Consider the following 19,193-nt stretch of genomic DNA (forward strand, 5'->3'; position numbering starts at 1 on the left):
AGAAATCCAGTGTTAAAGTCTCCAAAAAACTTAATACACTAGAAGTGGTGCATACATTATTTCCCAAAAGTACACTTCCCAAAAGTAGTCTCTATTATTGTGACCAATTCTATTTTAAGAATTTTAGGGATCTGACTTACTACATAATGAGCCTTCTGGGTTTCACTTTGTCACTGCTGTTACATTCCATACTTTTTAGTTAATTTCCAGTTAGACTAGGAATTAAAGAGCCACTGGCTTGTGTCCATCATTGTTCCATTGTCTGTCTCTGCCTTTAAAATTCACATCTTGTGGAAGCCGGTTTAGTCAATCAGGTACAATTATTTTGCCTCCAATAGACCATCTGTGGCTTTTGGGGAGGTTTGGTGTTGCAGTTTTTTGCCTCTGTTCCTTCTGTCCTGACAGACATGAAGCTGGCTCTGTAGATGTTGGAAGAGTGTTATTCTCCCTTCTCACTAACCTCTCCTTACATAAACCGAGTCTCTTTGAAGACTTCTAAACCCATATTCTCACTCTTCCATGCCAGGACCTCAAAACATATATACGAACAAAATAAAGGGCCAGACTTTGCCTGAAAGATGGAACAGTAGATAGTGAAAGCTTTATTGTGTTTATAAAATTAAAGGTGTTCTCTTCCAGTTTGGGAGCACAAAGTTCAATGTTGTGCTCTGTTTTAAAGTTTCTATAACAGTTTCTGTGTGAAAAATTCCATAGTTTTTTTTTTAATCTCAATATTCCCCCTTATAAAATGCAGTAACAGGGCTTCATGTCAGAGGAGTTTAAGCACACACATAAATCTTTCCAAGACCACAAACACTGGTTTTTAAGCTGTATCTTTCAAAGGTACTATAATGTCGAGAGGAAGTAACTCTGCAACAAAACCAATACACATGTAAAAACAAAAGGCTTTATGTCTTAGGTCTCATGTTTATCCCAACTGCACTTAAAACAATTCTGTTTCACATGGGACATTTTTGTGACATCGGCAATCTTCATCAAATTAAATTGGGAAGTTTAAAAATTTCTGTTTTTTTTTTTAAGATCAGAGATTACTGCTTTTTGAAACATGCTAACAAAGAAAGAAAAAATCTAGAATGAATCACTCTGTCCATGTATTAAGTTTTATAGCTGTATTAGAAACCCTTGGGAATATGATGTCTGTAACAGAAATGTTTATATATCCTTAACTACAGCTGTGCAAGCAACAGCACTCTAATACAGCACACAAATAAAGACTTACACTAGAAAAAAAGAAAATCCTTTACGTTTTGAATGTAAATGATACATAATTTTGAGGCACTGAGTATTTCCTATTGTAGTAGAACTGCAATATGAAGCAATGAACTCTGTGTATTGTCATTGCTTTCACTCTTTGAATCCCTTCATTTATTCTGAGAAATTGTAAATCCTTCTTTATGCATGGAGCACTGAAACTGTATAAATATTTTCGAAGAGGTTTCCTATATGTTATAAAGCTCAGGACTTATTTGAGTCAGCCTGTGATGTGATCATAACTTGTGTCAATTATGAAATCTCAGAGACTGAGAGTTTGTGCTAAGCAAATTGTTTGGTTATTTTTGTTTGTTTGTTTTGTGTTTTTTTTTTTTTTTTGTTTGGGGGGGGTGTTAGTTTTTGTTGGTGTGGGGAGGTTTTTTGTTTGTTTCTTTTTTTGTTTGTTTGCTTGCTTGCTTGTTTATTTTATGAAAAAACTTTCATGCAATGTCCTTGAAAGAAATAAATGAAAGCAACTTTTAAAATTCAAATTATTATTGTACTTATTCATGTAGAGGAGATAGTGCTGGGTCTAACTGCTATTAAAATACAGAGAAACATTCAGTCCAAGCCTGCAGAATGGGTGGAACAGAGTGTCAGAATCTATTCACATTACTTACGGAAATATATGGCCCCAAGCAAACACACTCACATCCATATTAGTTTCCTTGTCCCTCTTTCCCAATCCAGACCTAATTGCCTATGTTGCAACATAATTGCTTCTTCCAAGCTTTTGGATTTCATTAACTACTTTCAAAGAAAAAATGAACTTGCAAGTTTGTTCATTGTTCAAGGACAGAATATAGAAAATTCTAGTGACTGACTTTTAAAAATGAAAGCTGTGACTTTCAGGGAATTATATTATTCCAAGCAGGAAGACTGAAGTAGAGTCAAATATTGCAGGATGCCTGCAAGGATCACAAGAACTGGCAAAACTCACAAAAGCCACTATAAGTGACATTGCTCTTCCTGTTCATCCCTCTGAAGTAAACCGGAGATGGACTCTTCCATAAAAGACACCAAATTAGGCTCCCAGTCTGAATAAAAAAAGCTAGAAACTTTCTTTCCTCTCAAGTGTTGAAATTGAATCAATTCAGGTAGGTGACACTTAACCTTTGTGATGGCCTGCACTGGCTTCAGTGCCAGCTTTATGTGTCCAGTTGGAGGAATCAGAAAGTTACTTGTAATCATGGAGGCTCCAGTAGTTATGCAGAGCAAGCGACGGAGTCATGAAGAATACCTATGAAGGACACCTGGCTCTGCAGACATACAGGTTCTGACTCAAAGAACGAACATGTTTGGTATCACATCCAACAACTAACACCTAATTTTAGCTATGGTCGTATTACATTAAGAGACTTCTCTTCCCTCAGTTAACCACAATTTCAGAAGTTGTTGGGCTTGTTTGTTTTAAAATGAAAAATGCCTTTGTGCTTCAGTCCAAAACATTGGACCAAATTGGTTTGGAAAGGAGCAAATGGAGAAAAAATAATAGAATAGCAAAGTAAATACAAACCTCATCACATATCAGTAACTTTTTTTCCTTATAATAAACACATTCCTTCACCAAAACATTTTTCAACTTCAGTGGTGAACTTGGAGGAGGAGATGCTTCAGACTCCTGCTGTCTGTTGAACTGCCTGGAAAATTACCAGCCAGCCAGTTGCTACCGACAATAAAATTCAGAATGAGTATCAGAAAGAAAACAGCAATTCTGGTGCAGCAAAGGCTTAGCCTGATTGCAAAATATTTCAGTGAAAAGACAGTGGTGAAAAACTCTGACAGCTTTTCTAGCAGGACAAGGTGTTGACATAGCTGCTACTGTGTGCATCCAACTCATATATTTTGAAGAAAGCAACTGGGTATGCTTTCTTCAAAATATAAGAGATATTAATCACTCAATATAGAGCTGCCCAAATATCCTGTCTACAAAGATTCTTCATGTGCTGAGAAATCTTCTAGTAAACTTTACAGAGATGATTGATTAGGCATTCCTTGTTTATTAGGCAACCTTTCTGGCTTTTGAGCACAATACCTTCATATGAGTGTCCATCTGATGTAAAAACTCAGGAAACATTAAAGGAAAAAAACAACAGAAAAAGGCACATTGATTTTTTTCAGTTGTGATTATTAAAATATAACTGGTATATAACTCGTATGGTTATCAGCTCACAGCAATGACCAGATGGACCTGGCAACAGGGGATGATTATGTGGAAACAACACTCAAGAACTGATTAGAAACATATTATTTAAAGGTCTCGTTATTGTTACAGATGAATGGGGAAAACAAAATTCAAAACTGATGGCCCAAGGTAGTAACACTGCGTCTTTCAGTGAGCTCAATACACTTGCCAGCTGACATCTCCAAAATGAAAATATGATGCTATGCAGTTTCTCAATATTTACAAGGTAATTGACAATTCATAAATATTCAAAGCTGTCAGAAACAGGAAATAATAATACTTCAGTAATTCCGTATTTGTACTGTAATTAAAAAGGATAAAGACATTTTAAGTCAACTATGATAACTTCAGCTTGGCATGAATCATATCCTTGAAGAGTCAAAATAATAATGAAAGAAAAAACAACTTACTTATTCCATGCTTGTCTAAGGTTTTTAGGGCTGTACTGTGTAAACCGTTCTGCAAGAAAAAGAAGAGGCACAATAAACTATTTACCCTAAAACCACGATTTTTTTTTTCCCCAAAATATACTTATCTATTGTCAATGTTCATCATTTCATCAGCTCAAGTCCCAAGACAGGGAAACCAACTAGCATAGGAGCAATTGACATACAAACAGGGAGAAAAAAAAAACACCAAAACCCCCCAAAAGACCCCCAGCTTGTTAAAACAAACCAAACCAAGCCTTCATGATCTAAAGCTCATTTACTTGTGGCATCACCAGAAATGGAAATTTTTACAATTATTTCTATTTGTCTGCTAGGGAAAAACAAGAAGCCTGAAATCTAGTATGTTTTTTTCCTTCATCACGTATACAATAATCTGACCTCACTGCCATGTTTTCATGCTTCTCAAGACGTGTAAGAGTAAGACACAGTCATGCAAAACATAACGGCTACATAAAAGTCTATTTTCTAAAGAGCACTTACAAATAACGAGCAGAACTAACAAATATGAGACTTATTTACTCAAAAAATGATTTCTTAGGTTCAGATAATAAGTATTTTCCCTCTCATATCCAAGAAGATGTTTGCTCTGCAGCGGGACTCTAGTTGGCAGAGGAAGATGTTATGAAAGCTGCTGCTGAAGTGAAGAGCCAGTACTCTGTTAGCACTTTGAACAGGAGCTAAGTGCCTCTCAGGAAGAAACAAATGCAAAACAGCTGCAGAATACAGTAACACATTCCGTGAAGCCTCACTGTACTGAAATCCTGACATATAGACTGGTACTCACCCTGTTCAGCTGCCTTAGTGTTATTGCATTAGTTGCTGTGAAGAAGTCCTCAACTTACAAAATACTCCATAAAATCCGAAGATTTAATTTTGATTCCTCTCCACCCCTGAGCATGACATTTAACAGGCACACTGTACACTTACAACGGTACTTTATATACATATATGCACACACATAGTCATGCATATTACTGTGCAAAACAAGTGTAAATGTAATGGGTGGGGTTGTATTGAAATTCCTGGATTTATATACTCTGCTTATATCAGTTCTAAGGTTGTCATATATGCTTCATACATACTCACTTCTAAAGATGCCAAAACTATGGTACACACAAAATTCTAGCATTAATGTGGATGATTTTGTTTGTTATACCTGGTGGGGTTTGGCTTGTTTGTTTGGCTTGTTTGTTTTTTTGTTTTTTTTTTTCCTTTAACTAGAAAGATGTATGCAGAAACTTCAACTCTCATTGACTTCATTGTTGGAAGTTTTCATTACACAGCAGACCTGCAAACTCTGAGGGCCACTTCACACTTACAAACCCTGTTGCTTTAACCAGATTGATGCAGTTAAAGAAATGAAATCACTCCCTCTTAGATATGTTTGACAAGTGTACTGAAAACTGGAAGCTACGTGACTATAACTAGTTTTAGCACTGATATAAATTATAAATATCACTTATGTAACATTGTATGTAAGTTACTCAAGTAACTTTCTTACCATTTCTTTTGGCATTACCAACAAAACATTTCTGCATTTGCAAAGTATTTGACTATTGTAGATGACCATTAAAACAGCACCCAGCTGACTCCTCTGTCAGAATAAAGAAGTTTATCTAAGAAAAGAGATGACTTTCTGCAACTCACAGATGTGCCATCATTACATAGTTCTCAACAAACTAAAGTTATTAGGTTGAATTTTTATGAACTGTGTCATACAGCATTATAAACTTTAATTTGTTGTTAGGATTAGGATATTGTGAGATATAAATTATAGTCAACGTAGTACATTTTATTAATAGAAAAACCTATTGCGTTGTAAATATATCATTCCAAATGAAATATTTTTATTGTTAAATTTATGCATGTTTCTTAACATATTTGAACTCATTTCTGATATGTTTCATTGTAAGTATGTGCAAGTGATAAATTTCCTTACAATTTTCTGTGTGCAAATATTACCACAAAATAACTTCTCATCACACTTGAGGTATTCAGATTAAAACTATAGGAAGTGCCAATTTATTTTTATCTCTATTATGCAATGCATGCAATACATCTGCTACAGATGTGCCAATGCCCCGAGGCAGGTCTTTAAATAAAATGGGTGAAGTAGTCAGGATCATTATTAGATGCAGCCATGGATCTGTACTAGTAACATGGCACTGGAGTCAGTGCCTGTGATTACGTTTTAATACCCAACAGCACAAATAAAATTTCTGTACTGAAGTACATGTTCTGTAGCAAGTAGCTCAAGCATCATATTGGCATTGAGAGTAAAACCCAAACTTACAAGGGAGAATAACATTACAATTCAAATTGTACCTGTTGTTTACTAATTCAGCTTCTGCTCTCCATAGGAAAAGCCTGAGCTTCAGTAAGCTCAATAGCCAAGTTGCACTTGGCCTGAGCTCACCCTTGAATTTCAAATTCAATTTTAATGCACAAATGTGCATTAAAAACATATATGCAAGCAGATACTTACCTACATGAACTGGAATAAAATACTTTCTATACTTTATAATTAAGTAGTTCAACACCGTCCATTCATTTATGGCAAAGGCTGAAAAATAAGATGCAGCTAGACAGTGCTGCATAACAAGTCTGAGATACACATGGGAGATCATCTAATAAAGTGCAGATTTGCACATTAATCTATTTTGGTGCAGCAAAGTACTGGGTGGAAAGAGAACTGAACTGACTTGAAGCATTGCTGAAAAGCTGGCTAGACCTGGGGAAAGACAGATTTTGATTTTTATCTGTCATTCTGCAATATGCTTTGGTCAGATACTGAGCTGGATCAAACTGGCACAGCAACACAGACTTCAGCAGAGCTACATTCACTTAAAACAGTTGAGAATTACCATATACAACATATTTTCTTGACTGGGCTGTGAGAGTTTTAGGCTGTTTTCTCTGTGGGAGGAAAACATAAGAGTCAACCACTTGGCCAAATTGCCTTAAGGCTTTCATGTCCAAAAATCCATTTCAGTTCTGCAAGAAACAAGAACTATTGTTATGCCAGAGGAGTTTTTAGTGAAAAAGTGATACACTGCAACCAGTTCTGTAAATGCTGTTACAGGGGACATGCATAAGCAAAATGAACAAACTTCTCAAAGGGATCTTCCTACTTTATTATCTACTGCTCTATGCTAAACCTTCATTAAATAAGTACCTTACACACCATATTTATCAGTCATGGAGAGAGAAAGTTAGGGGGATAAATGTAGGGTGAAACCCTGTCTATAGAAAGGCAAATGTTAGTCCCAAGTCCTTTATTTCAAACTCCATTTATATGCTGTGTGACTGCAGGCTGTGCTTCTCCTAACTATTGGTATCAACTCTTTCCCCTTTACTCCAAGCAGATTAGAGGCTCCTTTATTTTTTATAAAAAAGAAAAAAAAGTAAAATAGAAATGACATCAATAAAATACAGCTCACATATTTCTACACAATTCTGTGGTCATATCTCCAACCAGAGTCTTGTTAACTTTCTTGGACAGTGTAACTAGATGGCACTACTGTAGTAATTAAGCCCAGCCTTGTGTATGTGCCAGTTCTTAATACTTTCCTGAATTTATCCTTCTTTAGAGAACAAAAAAGAGAGTAACAAAACCAGCTGCTTTTGATTTCAGAGTTGCCAGAACAGAGAAGCTGCAATAATCTTGTTCTTCAGCTTCTCCATCATGATGCAGGATTTTTTTAAGTCCTAAATCATTAAACCACAATATTACATACCTAGAACATCAATCTTGCAGTCACAACACCGGCAAAAAAAGAGATAACTTCACAACTTTTATCTGAGGATCTCCTAAATGTGTCCAATTAATAACTGTAATTCAGTCCTTCAGTTACATCCCCAGGTTTACTTCTGAGTTACCTGTCATAGTGAATGACTCACACACACTTGTAATGAATGCCTCTGTCCTTTACTACTAGATGGATTTAATACAACAAATCTAAAGCTATACATATCTGACTGGGACCAACTGCATGAAATTACATTTTATGATACTTCCAACATATAATTCTGGTATTTGTTTTTCAGATGCTCCCACTGATTCAATCATAAAAAATAGTAACATCAGTCAGTAGGTCTTGACTGTATGCAAGATCCTGGGAATACTGCACTATTACCATAAACACTCTCCCCAGAAGAAACCTTTGCCTGACATACACTATGAAAGGCAGCAGTCCAGGACATTCAAATCTCAGTCCATCCTTGCGGAAGAAATCCCATGTAGTGTAAACTTACTACCCCTCCCTCAGAACTGAAAGGCAAACAGGTGCGTGTAGGAATTTCATGCAGATGCTCACATAATCACCCACTCACACAACCATCCTCCAGCGCAAGTCACTCAAGAACACGAAGCACACCATCTTCCTGAGGCAGCTGCTCGCTCCCATCAGCACTGAGATTAAAGAAGCCTGAAAAGCAGTATGTTTACAGATCAAGATTTGATCTCAGTTGTATTTTGAATTTTCATAGTTCAAACTGCATGTACACTAGAGTCAAAATCTTTTCAGATTATTATTATTATTAAATGTGCTTATTTTGAATAAAAACACTGGCAGACTGTCCTGGGTTCAGCAGTAGCAGTCATGTTTCTCCTCCTTGGTAGCTGGTGCAGTGCAGTGTTTTGACTTTCAGCTCGGGAACAGAGCTGATAGAGATGTTTTGGTTTGGCCAAGGACTTTGTGAGCCTCATGCTCTGCCAGGGAGGAGGGGAAGCCGGGAGGAAGCAGAGACAGGACACCTGACCCAAACTGACCAAAGAGCTATTCCATACCACAGCACGTCATGCCCAGGATGTAACTGGGAGCCGGAAGGGCTGGGAGACTGCAGGGTTGGAGGAGGTATCGGTCAGAGCTTGGTCGGGCTTGGGGGGCGAGTTATCGGTCAGTGGGTGGTGAGGTGTTGTATTCTCTTCCCTTGGTATTTCCTTTATCATTATTATCACTGGTGGTAGCAGTAGTGATTTGTGTTATACCTTAGTTACTAAACTGTTCTTATCTCAACCCGTGGGAGTTGCATTCTTTTGATTCTCCTCTCCGTCCCTCCGAGAGCAGGGGGGAGGGCAAGAAAGGGGGGGGAAGTGAGCGAACGAATTACCTGACTGGGTTTAAACCACGACAGTTCTTTTTGGCGCCCAACGTGGGGCACGAAGGGTTGAGATAACGACAGATTTGACTGGATTAATAGTCATTCGTCACAATGCTGATTTATTGGGTATCAGAGTTGTTCTTCTTGATCTCACAGCTTCAGACCGTTGTAACTTACGTAGAGCCGGTATTTGCTGTGATAGTGTTTATCAAGTGTGGGGCCTGGGCTAAGGTTCTTGTCTCACTGTGCTTTATGGCAATGGCTTGTAATACGGGCGGGCTCCAGCAGCAGGGCGGGACGGACGTGGCCGTGGACTTGTACCTGGCCGTCCGGCTGCTCTTCACCGTCTTAGCCCTCACCCTACTCTCCATCTTCGTGAGGCTGCGGGGAGCTGAGGGGGAGCGGTCCCGGGAGCCGGCGGCTGCTGAAGCGGCCCGGGAGAGCTGCCGCGGGGACCAAGCGGCGGCGGGAGAGAGGCCGGAGGCCGCGAGGGGACGGCTGCCGGTGGAGGAGGCCGGGGCGGTCGAGGAGAGGAAGGAGGCGGCTGCCGAGCAGCGGGAGAAGGGGGCGGAGGAGCCGAGCCCCGCGGAGGAGCCCAGCCCCGCGGAGGAGCCCAGCCCCGCGACGGCCGAGAGCATTCCCCGGCAGCCGCCCGCCGAGCCCCAGGAGGATGCAGGAGACCACGCAGCGTTTCCCAGCAAGGCAGAGGAGGAAGAGCTGGACTCAGGAAAAGAGAAGCTGGTGGTGGGAGAGCCGGCAAGCACAGCAGCTACACCAGCCCCAGTGACAAGCACAGCAGCATCGTTTGAGAGTTCTGAAGGTTTTGAATGGCCTTTGGGTATCCCTGCGACCTGCCTGCTGATTGTGATGGGGATCAGCATGTTGGCACACACACAGGCTGTGTGCTACCCACCACCATTTTGTCTGATCTCAGAAGTTAAGCAGAGTCAGGTTTGGGTCTTGTCTGGGGTTAGACAACAATATAGGGGGACCAAGAGATTTTCCCCAAGGCTGGACAGTCATGAGTGGCAGGGTGTGTGGGACAGTATGGGCAAGTATCTAGTCCACTGGGCCCCTCCAGTGCTTTGGAAGCGTCGGAGATGGAAGGCAGCTGTATGGAGTCCCCAACAACAAGCTGCAGAAACTGCTGAAGGGGACAGTGAATTATTTTAAGCCTGGTGGGCCCATGGCACTTCAGGCCATCAGAGCAGAGATGCAACACAGAGATGGACTCATGATCGAGGGGTGGACTTGACAATGGACACTATTGCCCAGGTTATTCACGAGTGTGAACACTGCACACAGTCTCTCCTGCTCTGGAAGACTGTTACAAGAGATGGAGCCTGACATGGACCAGATGGACGCAGCAGCTTTATAGGGACTGGTCCATGCACTAAGATAAGAGTGCACTGAGATAAGAGTGATGGTATATTGAAAATGTGGGATCTGAGCATGACGTGAATGGTATGGAATAAGGGGTGGATAATGTCCTGGGTTCAGCAGTAGCAGTCATGTTTCTCCTCCTTGGTAGCTGGTGCAGTGCAGTGTTTTGACTTTCAGCTCGGGAACAGAGCTGATAGAGATGTTTTGGTTTGGCCAAGGACTTTGTGAGCCTCATGCTCTGCCAGGGAGGAGGGGAAGCTGGGAGGAAGCAGAGACAGGACACCTGACCCAAACTGACCAAAGAGCTATTCCATACCACAGCATGCCCAGAATGTAACTGGGAGCCGGAAGGGCTGGGAGACTGCAGGGTTGGAGGAGGTATCGGTCGGAGCTTGGTCGGGCTTGGGGGGCGAGTTATCGGTCAGTGGGTGGTGAGGTGTTGTATTCTGTTCCCTTGTTATTTCCTTTATCATTATTATCATTGGTGGTAGCAGTAGTGATTTGTGTTATACCTTAGTTACTAAACTGTTCTTATCTCAACCCGTGGGAGTTGCATTCTTTTGATTCTCCTCTCCGTCCCTCCGAGAGCAGGGGGAGGGCAAGAAAGGGGGGGGAAGTGAGCGAACGAATTACCTGACTGGGTTTAAACCACGACACAGACCGACACAGTAAGCTCATCTAAAATTTAAAGTAAAAAGTGTGATTTTAATTTCCTTTATGCAAACACTTAAATATTTGTACACCTTTTGGGAACAAATTCAGGAAAGAACATCTGATCCTCTGCATTTTTATCCCAAATACACAGTCATCATCCTTACTAGCAACCATGTCTCACTGTTAAAGAGCCAGTTAAAGATCTGTCTTTTTATGTTGGTGCTTATTTCACTGCCGTTGGTGATTTTTGCTTACGTGAAATGAAAGAAGACATTTTTGGTTTTATTTAAATTCCACAGCACCTAAGAGTGTTTACCATTTGCTTCTTTGAAGGCCAAGTTAGAGAAATCTTGATTAATTAAGTGGCATGTTCATAATCAAATGCTGTGTAAAAAGATCCCTAGACCGGATTTCATAAATAAGAGCAAACGTAAAGTATTCATATTCTTTACTGGAAAGAAGTACCAATTGCATTATCTTCCTATAGCAAACCATGCACTCTTAAAATTTTAAGAGTATAGAAAAGGAGTAGGCTAACGCATTACATCCACATCTTCACAAGCCCAGCCTCAGAGTCAAGATTCACTATTCTGCCGGGTACCACACACAACCCACACAGAGATGTTGGGTGGTGGTTACACAAACATTATGCTGTCAGTAAATGGATTTGAGCTGCTCTTTGCTTCAGACCTTGCAGCACAGTTTACTCAATGCCTTGTGTGCCAAGGAAGTTTTTAGGGCTGTGCCCCACAAACAGTAGCATCGACAAACTGCTGGAATAACAGCTGCAAAATGGAAGCAGAAGTGAGCAACCAGAGGGAAGAGGGGGAGTAAATTTCTTGAGCTGGTTGATTAGACAAACCTGATGCATCAATGAAATTATGTTCTTAAAACAACTGTTACAAACTGTACTCAGCTTGCAGACTTAAAAGGGAAAAGAAACCTGTGCCAGAAAGCTCATCCATTACACCCAGCTGTATTAAGTGGTCTTGGAAACAACAGTGTTTCTATTTCTTACATAAAGAATTTCTATTCCCTTCTATTTCTCATTTCCTTTAGACAGCTGCTCTACAGTAACACTGTTATACATACATACTCACTTCTGTGCCCGCATATATACTTACATGCTCTCCACTGCAAACATCATTATCTGCCTGATAAACACGCTCCATCTGACAGCCCTGCATCAAGGGCAGGTTCAAACAGAAGTGAATTTCAGTAGAACCCACTAGTGAGCTTATTAGCAGACCACTGAAGCAACCACTGGTCTGCTGTGAGAATTGAAAAAACAAGTGCTTGCATTTTAAGTAACATAAAAGAAGGGGGGGGTGGGGTGTGTGTGTGTGTGTCTCTTTTATCAGCTGGAAAAACACATGAACTATTATACCTTTGCCACATTTGCCTTGAAAGGACCTAGTATAGGCATGAAAAGCTACATATGAAATTAGAAGCAGACTACATTTTGATTTTTTAGCTCCTTTTTAGCACTATTGATAATCAGCTTCTAGTATAAACCAAAGAACTTGAAATGCAGTTTGACTTCAAGGCATTTTTTATGTTGTTAATCAGAACATGACGGCTAATATGCATTCCTTGATTAATGTTTTTCTATTTAAAACCAAATGTGATTAGCTTAAATGCAAATATTTAAACATCACCATAATTAATATTTTGAAAAGTCTAATGCATTTCTTTAAAAGGGTTTTCTTTACATTTAAATTAAAAGTCTAAAGTGACTAACACTGTATTGTGATATGTAAGACCCATAAACTATTTTTATTAAAGATTCAATCCAAAACATATTTAAATTAGATTAGAAAAAGACAAAGACAAGCATCCATCCCAACAAGCAAATTCGCAAGCAGTTTGCAGCACTAATGTTCAATTAGGGATTTTACTGCAGTTTTATCACAATAATGAGTTAAACTTTGCTATTTTTTATGCCAAATGTTTTGAGAAAAATTACTTCAACTCTCCAGCCTCCATCCCCATGGCCTCTCCTCTCCTCCCTTCCAAAAGCACCCTTCCAAAAGCACAGGTCATGTAAACAGGAAGAATAGATGCTGTTTTCTAAACTGCCAACTGAGCATGAGCAGGAATTGTATTTTTAATAGCTAGCATTGTCTAAAGCACTGGATTTTTATATTAGTATGGTTCCACTTTTTAGCAGTGCTCACCCTGTCTCCCGTGCATATATTATAGTAACTTTAACATTCCACTTTAATGCAATATTGTTTAAAGAATGGTGAAAACACAAATAGCTCTTCTTCCCTTGGGTTGCGGATACCACAGACTTGAGAAAACACCAAATATTACAATTCTGCTAAAACTAAAAAGCAGGAGAAATTTGAAATTAGTTCTCATTTAAAGATCCCTCATTAAAGATCCCTCTCTCCTTTCTTCAAGTACTCAAATTCTTGACAACTACATCTATACCAGTAATTTAAATAGGTTCAAGACTGTTCATTGCCTGAGACACCACTACTGTCCTGTGCATACTGCTGCAGCAGCCTTCCACTTCAGTCCTCCAATACAGGAGGTGGGAACTCCTTACAGGGAATGGTCTCAAGCCCATACTCATCCCCAGACCATGCCCAGGAAGTGCTAGTTGGCATGAGCTAAAGGCATGCCAGGGGCTGCTCTAACAGTTTAACTGCAGAGACTCCCACATCACCTGGGAACATTCACTGGCATCAGTGTGGATATAAACAAACAAGATATTGATTCAGCATGGAATGAATGTTGACAGGTTTTGGTGAAAAACTCTTATGAAAATTCGAAAAGCTGTATGTCCTCATATACAGTATTTCCATGGGTTTGTGCCAAAGCAGTTTAGTCTCTCAGCCCAGCCCTACTATAAGTGAGACTTAATGCTTTGAAAAAACATGGCTATCAATCACCTGTTAAGTTGCAGGTAGACAGATTATATTTCTAAACCAAATCCATATTTATTGATCACCTGGGAAGCAAGGCAGAATTCCTGAGTCAGAACACCAGCTCGGCAGTGGTTTTGTCAGTCATAGACTCATGACTTTTTAATAAATCCACAAAGTATCTGTCAATCTCTGGCAGACTCCGTGTTGTGCAGTATTTCCTAGGAATGCTGTTTTCTCGCTCTAGTTTCTTTTTGTTTTCCACTTTCTCCTTAAGGAGAATCTCTTCCTCTTAACTCTTTTCATCCTCCCTTTAGGGATATTCTTTTAAAAAACAGTGCTTAGTAGGTGTTTCCTTGTCTCAATGTCACCTTTTCAGGTGTATGACCTCATATTTTATCTGATCATCTGTTGAATATAGTAAGGTTCAGGCTCCTACATCATCAGTCCAAGATTAAGTATGTTATTCAATACTTTCACCTAGAAACTGTACTGTAAGGAAACTGATGCCCAATGAACATTACAAGGCATTCTTATGTTTTCTTCACCTTCCTAACAGGTTACTTTTCCTTGGTTACCATCTTTTCATGGCCACTATTACTTCATATATCTTCTGTTGTGAGCATATCTTACCTTCTCCCACTTTCTCACAGACAGTGCCTTCTGCTAAAATTTGATTTAACTTCCCAGGATGGAGGTTATGCAGCATCAGTCCCAAAGACTAATTCAGAATGTAGGAAAAGTGAAAACTTGACTTAAGTGTAGATGTTTACCCAAAAGCTTATCTTGTTCAATTATTTGGACAGGACTCTGAATCTCGGAGAAATGGCTGGAGAAGAAAAGAAGGTAAGACTCCAGACTAAGAGAAATGGGAGACTTAATGACAATGGATAGACTAATACACAAAAGTCAGGAAGACTCAAACACAAGACTGGTAAGGAAGCAACTTATTTTGGAATACTACTTCATCCCTACTCATGCAGATGAGACACAGAAGATGCCTACTTTCATTTTGTTCTTGGAGATATTGGTCCTGTGACATGACAGGTATTGGATCTGGTTTAGTACAGCAAATTTACATATTTCTTAAAGTATTGTAACAAAAGAATAAATAGTGAAAACAGGTTCTCCAAGTCATGTATCAGAGGGTCATGTTCATCACTTAGAGTGCCTCTGTCCAATAACCTGTAACATGAAGTTTCTAAGCTGGATGAAACCTCAAGGTTTCATTGAAACAGCAACTAACACTTTTTTCATAATTTCCCTGAACTGCCTTCTTCTTTGAGGGCAGATAATTTACTTTCACAGTGGTGCTGAATGACTGGGTTTCTTTGGTGATATGTGAATACAGGAAGACCCACTCATTTGTGTCTGTGTGCACAGGTGCAAACACAAACTGAGAGGACTGAGTCTGAGACTCAAAGGCCAGGCCACCTTTTAGCTTTAACATCTCCCATATTACTCAGAATATTTATAAGATAGAAAGTAATCAAAGATCTCAAAGCAGGAAGATAAAATACAAGTTGTTTTCCTACTTTTTAAATGGCGAAACAAATTATGACTTTTATTTTCACAATTACAGACTGTTAAAATCACTGAGGTGAGGTGTTTAGATGACGTAGAGCCACCCACAGCTAGACTTAGGAACACATCTATTATTGAGCCTCAGAAATACTCCCACATATTAAGGTATCAGAGATCATCATTGTTTATGCACTGGCTGTTTTCCATAATAATCAGACCCTTGGCCACTGTGCTAGAGAAGAGACTAATGCCATGCTTTTCAGACATCTCCCTCCTAATAAACTGCTCTCTGCAGCACAGGACTGTGCCCTATCAAATTACAGCATGAAAATTAGTTATTTACATTTGTATGCAAAAAGAAACACAATGACATTTTGTTTCTACTCCCAATAGGCTTCCCAACTTCACAGGCATTTAATGTGCTCAGCATTTTTTAAACTATAGTAACTATTTATCATTGATACTTCTGTTCAAGTCCTTATGTTTATGCTTACACAACTCAGTTTACAGCATCAAAGCCTTGTCTGAGTGAATGTTGATATCCTCATCACCAGTGCCCTTTCCACTTCCCAATTTGTCACACTCACAGTTTGCAGCTATTGGTCTCAAAGCTCAGAAAGACACACAAAGCACAGAAGTTACTTAAACCCATATAATCTACATTTATATGCAGTAATTTCTCAAATCTTAAAGAAAAATGGAATTGGTTCAGATTTGGCATGGCATTTCAGGTTTTCCCCTGCATTCTTCTGCGAAGGAAAGGAAAAGATTAAGTCATCTTAAATGTGCTATTACAGCATTAACCTCCATTTTTGCTCTGAAGAAGTCAGTTGGTGGAGAAGACTCTTTCAGTTCCATACACTGGGGAAATTTTCTCTAGGGTGTAACAACATTTTCAGAGTGACAGGGAGGGCACATGGCTGGCTCAGCATGTGGAGAAGCGGACAATGCAGCCTTCCCATAGCCAGAAATCCTTTGTGTACAAAATGGCATGAAGGAAGGCATTTTTTTAAGAACCAACAGAGAACCCGGTAAGCATGACCAAACAGCTCCAATGACCCTAACAGGATGAGCAAATAGTGTAATTCCAAGCCCAGCCTATAGGCGGGAGCACTTTTGTGCAGAGCATGCTTTAAGTGGCTCTGCACAAACCAGTATGATCCTAAAGGTGATGTGTTTTTCTTCTCTAGCCATTCCATAGTTCATCAGCATAATATCCAATTGCTTGGTTTGGGGGTATGTAAGCCAAGTTTTGGTTGTCCAGTTAGATTGCTCTTAGCCCTCTAAAAGACAAGAGGGGCATGGACCTGCTCCAGCAAATCCAGAGGAGGGCCATGAAGGGGGCTGGAACACCTCTCCTATGAAGACAGGCTGAGAGAGTTGGGCTTGTTCACCCTGGAGAAGAGAAGGGTCCAGGGAGATCATACAGCAGCCTTTCAGTACCTAAAGGTAGCCTATAAGAAATCTGGAAAGGGACTTTTTACAAGGACATGTAGTGACAGGACAAGGGGGAATGGCTTTAAGCTGACAGAGGGGAAATTTAGATTAGGTATTAGGAACAAGTTCTTTACTACAAGTGTGATGAGGCACTGGAACAGGTTGCCCAGAGAAGCTGTAAATGCCTTATCACTGAAAGTGTTCAAGGCCAAGTTGGACGGGGCTTTGAGTAACCTGGTCTAGTGGAAGGTGTCCCTGCCCATGGCAGGGCAGTTGGAACTGGATGATCTTTAAGGTCTCTACCAACCCAAACTGTTCTGTGATTACGCTATTGATGTAATTTCTAAAATCAGAAAATAAGGACCCATAAGGCAAAAAAATCCTTTTACCAAGGCCATGAAGGATAGAGAGTGGTACAAAATGTGCAGAACATACTAAGCATACAGAGAGGGCTTTTTCCTTTGGAGTGCTCTTAGACCTGCACAGCGTACAGGAATTAAGGAGCTCAGTGCTTTGCATTAACAGGCCCTGGAAAGATTAAATAATTGCAAGCGAGAATAGTAATTACTCTGACTTGCATGTCTACATACTTCACAGATGTGGAAAGGATGAGAGAGAACAAAGACCACACCATGCAGAAATGGTGAAAATACTGAGTGACCATTTTCTACCTTGGAGGCATCTTTCCTTCTGTCCCCATTCTGCATTTGTATAAATATTAGGTATCCATAGCTGACAAAATCCATAGTCTGGGATGGAGAAAATAAAAGCACATCTAACACAATGCTTGTATACAAATTAGATTTAATGGAGTGCATACTGTGGATTTATTTCCTGATGTTCTTCTATGGTAATGAACCCACATCCCCCAACACACTTGGAAGCCAAACAGAAAAATGAAACCAGTAAATTTCTTGGCTGCCATCTACTGTTCAAAACTTTCCTGTATCACACAGAAGAATAAAATCAAGACCAGACCAAAGAGCATGCACTGACATCTCCAGGTTTTCTCCTTCTCTTCACTATTCTTGGATAAAAACAATGTCTTTGGACTGCTGTTAAAAAACACTGTATTTTTGTAACTGTATTCCATGTGTATACCCACCTTTTAATAGGTACCAAGAATGAGAAACTTAAAAACTTGTAAACTTAATAACACACTGATTTAGGGAAGAAAATTGTAGTGGTTTTAGTATTTCAGTGAAAAACTGTATTTGTTAAAGAAGATGTACTAATTCACTAAGAGCACAAGAGAGTGATTGCACTATGCAGTAGTAAGACAGCATTAGGACAGAGACTGAAAAGCAATGTGAAAGAAAGTCACCTGCCTTCCCTTTTCTCAAGGCTTTGTGCTTCTATCAGGGTATGCCCTACAATATATTTGTTTCTCTATCTCATCTCTCTGATTTTGAGAGATGCCTAAATCTGTTTGTCCTTTTCAACTCCTCTGCCACATCTTGTGTCTCTTTGCTGCCCCAATGGAGCCACTAATGGTCCTGCAGATCTGACAAATAAGAAAGGCTGGAATGACAAGAAAATCTTTACATTCACCTATAAAATAACTTGGAAATTAGGTTTAAATGGCATAGGATTCCAGGTTGTTACAGTTTATGACAAAAGATGACGGGATTATCATCTGCAGCAAAGAGAACCAGGAGTTTCGTGAGAGGCCTGCAAGGACAGAAACATCTGAAATTGTATTCCTGGGTCAATTCTGTCACTCACTTCCAGACTTTAGTCATAAGGTTATAAATGGTAAGACTCATCCTAGTATACTGGGCCAATTAAGTGCTTCATCTGAAAGCAGCTAGTAACCAGCTCTTTACCATCTAGTCCAAGCCCATTCACAGCAGGTCCAACAAGTTTATGCTGCTCTGGCCCTGTCTAGTCAGGTTTTGAACAGGATAGAGATGTCAAGCCTCTCTGGACAACCCATTCCAGTATTTCACCACCCCAACAATCAGCATATCTCCTACTGATTTGCCTGTTTAGAATGTTTAAAAACCAGCATTTCTAAGATCCCCACTCAAAAGTTAACAAGACTAAATAATTACATACATACGCATAGATGCATAACAAAGCTGACCATGTACTTCTGGTTTCTAGGGAACAAACTGCTCCCTCTTACAGTAAGGTATCAGACGGTGAAAACAGCTTTTCAAGAATGGTTGCAGAATGACAACTTCAAGTATAATGCACATTAAAAATTGAACCTTTGTAGAAAAGTACTAGCAGATAACCTAGGAGTAAATTCAACTTTCACAAAGTCTTTACTCTTTAGCTTCCTTTAGTATTCCTCAAAGTTCAGACTGG

The 19,193-nt window shown here is 39.7% G+C and overlaps 1 protein-coding gene across 5 annotated transcripts in view; it reads right to left on the reverse strand.

Moving 5' to 3' along the window:
- Positions 1 to 19,193, reverse strand: part of CDK14 (cyclin dependent kinase 14) — a 318,587-nt gene that overhangs the window by 82,867 nt on the left and 216,527 nt on the right. For all 5 annotated transcript variants that reach the window (XM_057432447.1, XM_057432444.1, XM_057432448.1 and 2 more), the window contains one exon: positions 3,868 to 3,916. In XM_057432447.1, coding sequence (XP_057288430.1) covers positions 3,868 to 3,916 — 49 coding nt within the window. The remainder of the gene's footprint in view (positions 1 to 3,867; positions 3,917 to 19,193) is intronic.

The sequence above is a fragment of the Pezoporus wallicus genome, unplaced genomic scaffold, assembly GCF_028554395.1.
Source record: "Pezoporus wallicus isolate ANWC-B61680 ecotype Strahan unplaced genomic scaffold, APGP_CSIRO_Pwel_v1 scaffold_2584, whole genome shotgun sequence".
In the NCBI taxonomy this organism is placed as follows: domain Eukaryota; kingdom Metazoa; phylum Chordata; class Aves; order Psittaciformes; family Psittacidae; genus Pezoporus; species Pezoporus wallicus.